Source organism: Sinocyclocheilus rhinocerous, unplaced genomic scaffold (genome assembly GCF_001515625.1).
Source record: "Sinocyclocheilus rhinocerous isolate Xijiao unplaced genomic scaffold, SAMN03320098_v1.1 scaffold1214, whole genome shotgun sequence".
NCBI classification, from domain to species: domain Eukaryota; kingdom Metazoa; phylum Chordata; class Actinopteri; order Cypriniformes; family Cyprinidae; genus Sinocyclocheilus; species Sinocyclocheilus rhinocerous.
The window spans coordinates 1,501,963-1,505,426 of NW_015627891.1; the positions used below are offsets into that span (position 1 = coordinate 1,501,963).

At 37.3% G+C, this 3,464-nt stretch overlaps 1 protein-coding gene across 5 annotated transcripts in view; it reads left to right on the top strand.

The window, feature by feature from the left end:
• The window catches only part of LOC107736843 (protein FAM135A-like), a 29,436-nt gene that overhangs the window by 1,848 nt on the left and 24,124 nt on the right, over positions 1–3,464 (top strand). For 3 of the 5 annotated variants that reach the window (XR_001639747.1, XM_016548201.1, XM_016548203.1), the window contains exon 3: positions 2,460–2,586. Coding sequence is in view for 4 of the 5 variants with exons in the window: in XM_016548201.1 (XP_016403687.1) it covers positions 2,510–2,586 (77 nt within the window). In the remaining variant the exon portion in view is untranslated. Of the gene's footprint in view, positions 1–676; positions 728–2,459; positions 2,587–3,464 lie in introns of all 5 variants that reach the window. The other 2 variants (XM_016548202.1, XM_016548204.1) reach the window with 1 other exon arrangement.

Below are 3,464 nucleotides of genomic sequence, written 5' to 3' on the forward strand. Positions count from 1 at the left end.
TTACAATGGTGAGAAATGGTTGTTGTTCCCTCATTATAGCATCTCGAGGCCACGACATAAGGATGTCATTACCTCGACAAAATGATCTTGTGGCCACCACATAATATCATGTTCCCACGAGTTAATATGACGTTCCCTCAAATTAATATCTCGTGGCCACCACATATTATCACGTTCCCACGAGTTATTATGTCGTGGCCACGACAAAACTAAGTGAACCGAACATGTCACCTTACGGGCACCGTAGGATAATGGTAAAAATGTACAATTAGTTTGTTTTTGGGGGCTGCACTGTGATCCTTAAATATAGTCTTTTAATGTCATCTAATGACTCTTGTTCTAAATATGCCTGACGACAAGATTTTTTGTTATATGAACTATTGTTACCATGAATTTTTTTTTCTGTAAATCTCATGGTAAAATGAATGATAGTCATTATTTTTTGCTAAGAAAAATTTTCATTAAACGGGACACATTCTAATATATGAGAAAAAAATTAAGCTTTCATTAAACTTTCATTGTTTTGATTGCTTGAAAACCTGTTTCGTCTTTGACTCATGTACATAATGCCAGTACACTGTCCATAAAGTATTTGTCGCATTCTTTTTCTCCATATGTATTTATAAGTTTCCTAAATCTTAAAATAAACCATTTGGCTTTTGAATGAATCATATAGATGAAAAGAAGCCACAACATTTGATTTGAAGACCAGAAAGTCAGAACAAAGGTACAACAACGTGAACATAAATTATTCATGTGAATTGTGATCTTAAGAATGTAGGAAATGCAGTATTTCACTGGGAATTTTGCAATTAAGCACACATTTTAAGTTCAAATAACAGACTTTTGGATTGTACAGAAACATATGGCATACTAAGCTCATGATGATCATGTCTCAAATTTACTTTATCACTAAAAACATTGTCTATGTCTCTATGTTAGAAATTAATGGGATTTTGGCAAGATTTGACTCTTGTGTATAAAAGTCTTTGAATCTGAGAGAGAGTGAGCAGATGAAAGCATAAAACAGTAGGACATTCAAGGAAATGAACATATGCCAAGCAGCAGGATCATAACTTAATTTTCACAGGCACATCTCAGAGGAAGGAAAGTGGCTGCCCCATACACAAATAAGGCCTGTTTTCTGTTGTTCGTATCTGTGCATGCAGAGCTTGACAGTGGGACGGGGCTCTTGTGCTCTTATCACCAGCTCGACACATGTTTGGAAGGAAAATCTTGCTGTGGTTGATCTGATTTGACTTGTGGTTTGCATGTGATAGGCAACTGCTGTTCGCCTCCCATTTAAGGTAGCTAATCTGTATTAATGAAAGCTAAAGCCCCTGATAATGCCACAAAGCACATGAAATCCTCCAGAGACCCCCACAGGCTAGTCTAGCCAGCGTTAGCGGAGGTATTTGCATCGAACTGTCTGAAGTGTGCTGGACTTGTCAGGATCTTGCATCACACCTCAGTACTGTACTGTGACTTGCAAATAAGGGTGAATCATTCTGAAAGCCTGTGGGGTGTGTGAAAGCATTCTGTGGTAATTCAGAACAAGCACAGGCAGTGCTTAAAGCTATCACGGTGAAGAGCATTGAGAAAACACTGTAGGAATGATGTCTTATGCAAATTCATGCATGTTTGCAGATGAGAATGCCTTTGCTATATTTGTGGGGTTTAAATGTCAAGAGGTAGTCGGACTCGTCTGATGAACTTGGGTCAGAGTTGCTCAGTGAAGTGGAAGTGCATGAGGTTTCTTTTGTAACTTCAAGTTTTTTACCCAGTTGTCTTGTTTACAGTCGTCATACAAGCCACTTTCAGATTTTGTTCTCTTTCTAGTGTGAGATTTGTTAAAGTGTGAGTTGCACGTTTTAGAAATTGTTCAGTTTTGTGTTATGAATTTGTGTTGTGTAATGAGACATTCAAGTTATTACATTTAAAGGGATAGTTCACGCAAAAACAAAATTCTGTTATTATTTTAAATCTGCTGTATGCTTTTATTATTATTATTATTATTTTTAAATATTTGTGTTTCAGTGGAGGGGATGATTATCACTGAACTTGCACTACTATTCAAAAATTTGGGGTCAGTAAGATTGTAATAATATTTCCCAATATTGCTGTTTTTGCTGTATTTTTGATCAAATAAATGCAGCCATAAGAGACTTTTAAAACGTGAAAAATCTTACTGACCCCAAACTTTTGAACAGTAATGTATATTTTGGTCTGTTTCTCACACAAAGAGAGAAAATATTAGTATGCTATTCTGTTTGTAAGCATAGCCTCACATAATGTTGGATGCATTGCACACCTATGTGCATGTTTTCTTTAACATTTTCACACATATTAATGCATCTTTTGGTTATATTTCAGTGTAGAAATGTGTATTCCAACTTCTTCTCTGGTCCTTGCACATGTGATGACACAACTGTTCAAATCGTTTATCTGTTCTTCCGCAGTTTTGCTGCCGATCGTTTGAGACAGGCCCTCCTCCAGTCCTGAATCCAGCATGACGGAGGTCCAGGCCACTGTGGAGTTCTCTGTGGAGCTCCACAAGTTCTACAATGTGGATCTCTTCCAAAGAGGGTAAGAACATGTTCTAATACCCTTCTGTTCCACTAAAGATCTTATCCCAGAGAAAGTGTCATTCCAGGTCGGGTTGCACACACAGATAAAATATTTTCAAAGTTGATCTTGCTTGGAAGCCATGACTAAAACAACAAAGAAATAGGGATGAACTGCATTTGAGCAAAGTTTGTCTAGTTTATGTTGGTCTTAATGTTGAACCTAATTTGTAAAGCCTAGTTTGTTCTTGACATCAAAAATTAAGCTGTTTTGTTGACTGTAAAATGCAATGCAGAGCACAAAGCTAAAACTTACCATAGAAACTTGCAGCCTGCAACTCTCATCTCCATTTAGGCACTCCCTATGATATCATTTTCACTGATATTAATAACATGCCGTGCTCTCTTACAGTGCTGTACAGTCTCTCTTGTCATTCCTGCCATTGCTTGCCGGCATGAGTCTCAGCTTCTCCATCTATATGTGTACCAGTTTTTTTGGAATTCATAATTTTGGAGTCTTCTCACAACTATTTCTGTTCAGGCACGTCACATGTGTCTGCTTGGACGGTTGTGTTTAATGTTGCACAGTTTTATTCTCCATGAGTTGGCTTGCAGAGAGGGACACCTCAAAATACCTACCTAAGTTTTTTTTTTTTTAAATCTGGGCCCAAAATGAACCTTAAAGGGATAGTTCACCCAAAAATGAAAATTTTATGTTTATCTGCTTACCCCCAGGGCATCCAAGATGTAGGTGACTTTGTTTCTTCAGTAGAACACATAATCAGATTTTTAAGTCCAACCGTTGGAGTCTATCAGTCTTATAATGCATGGCAATGGTAACAAAATCTATGAGAGTAAAAAAAACATGCACAGACAAATCCAAATTAAACCCTGCAGCTC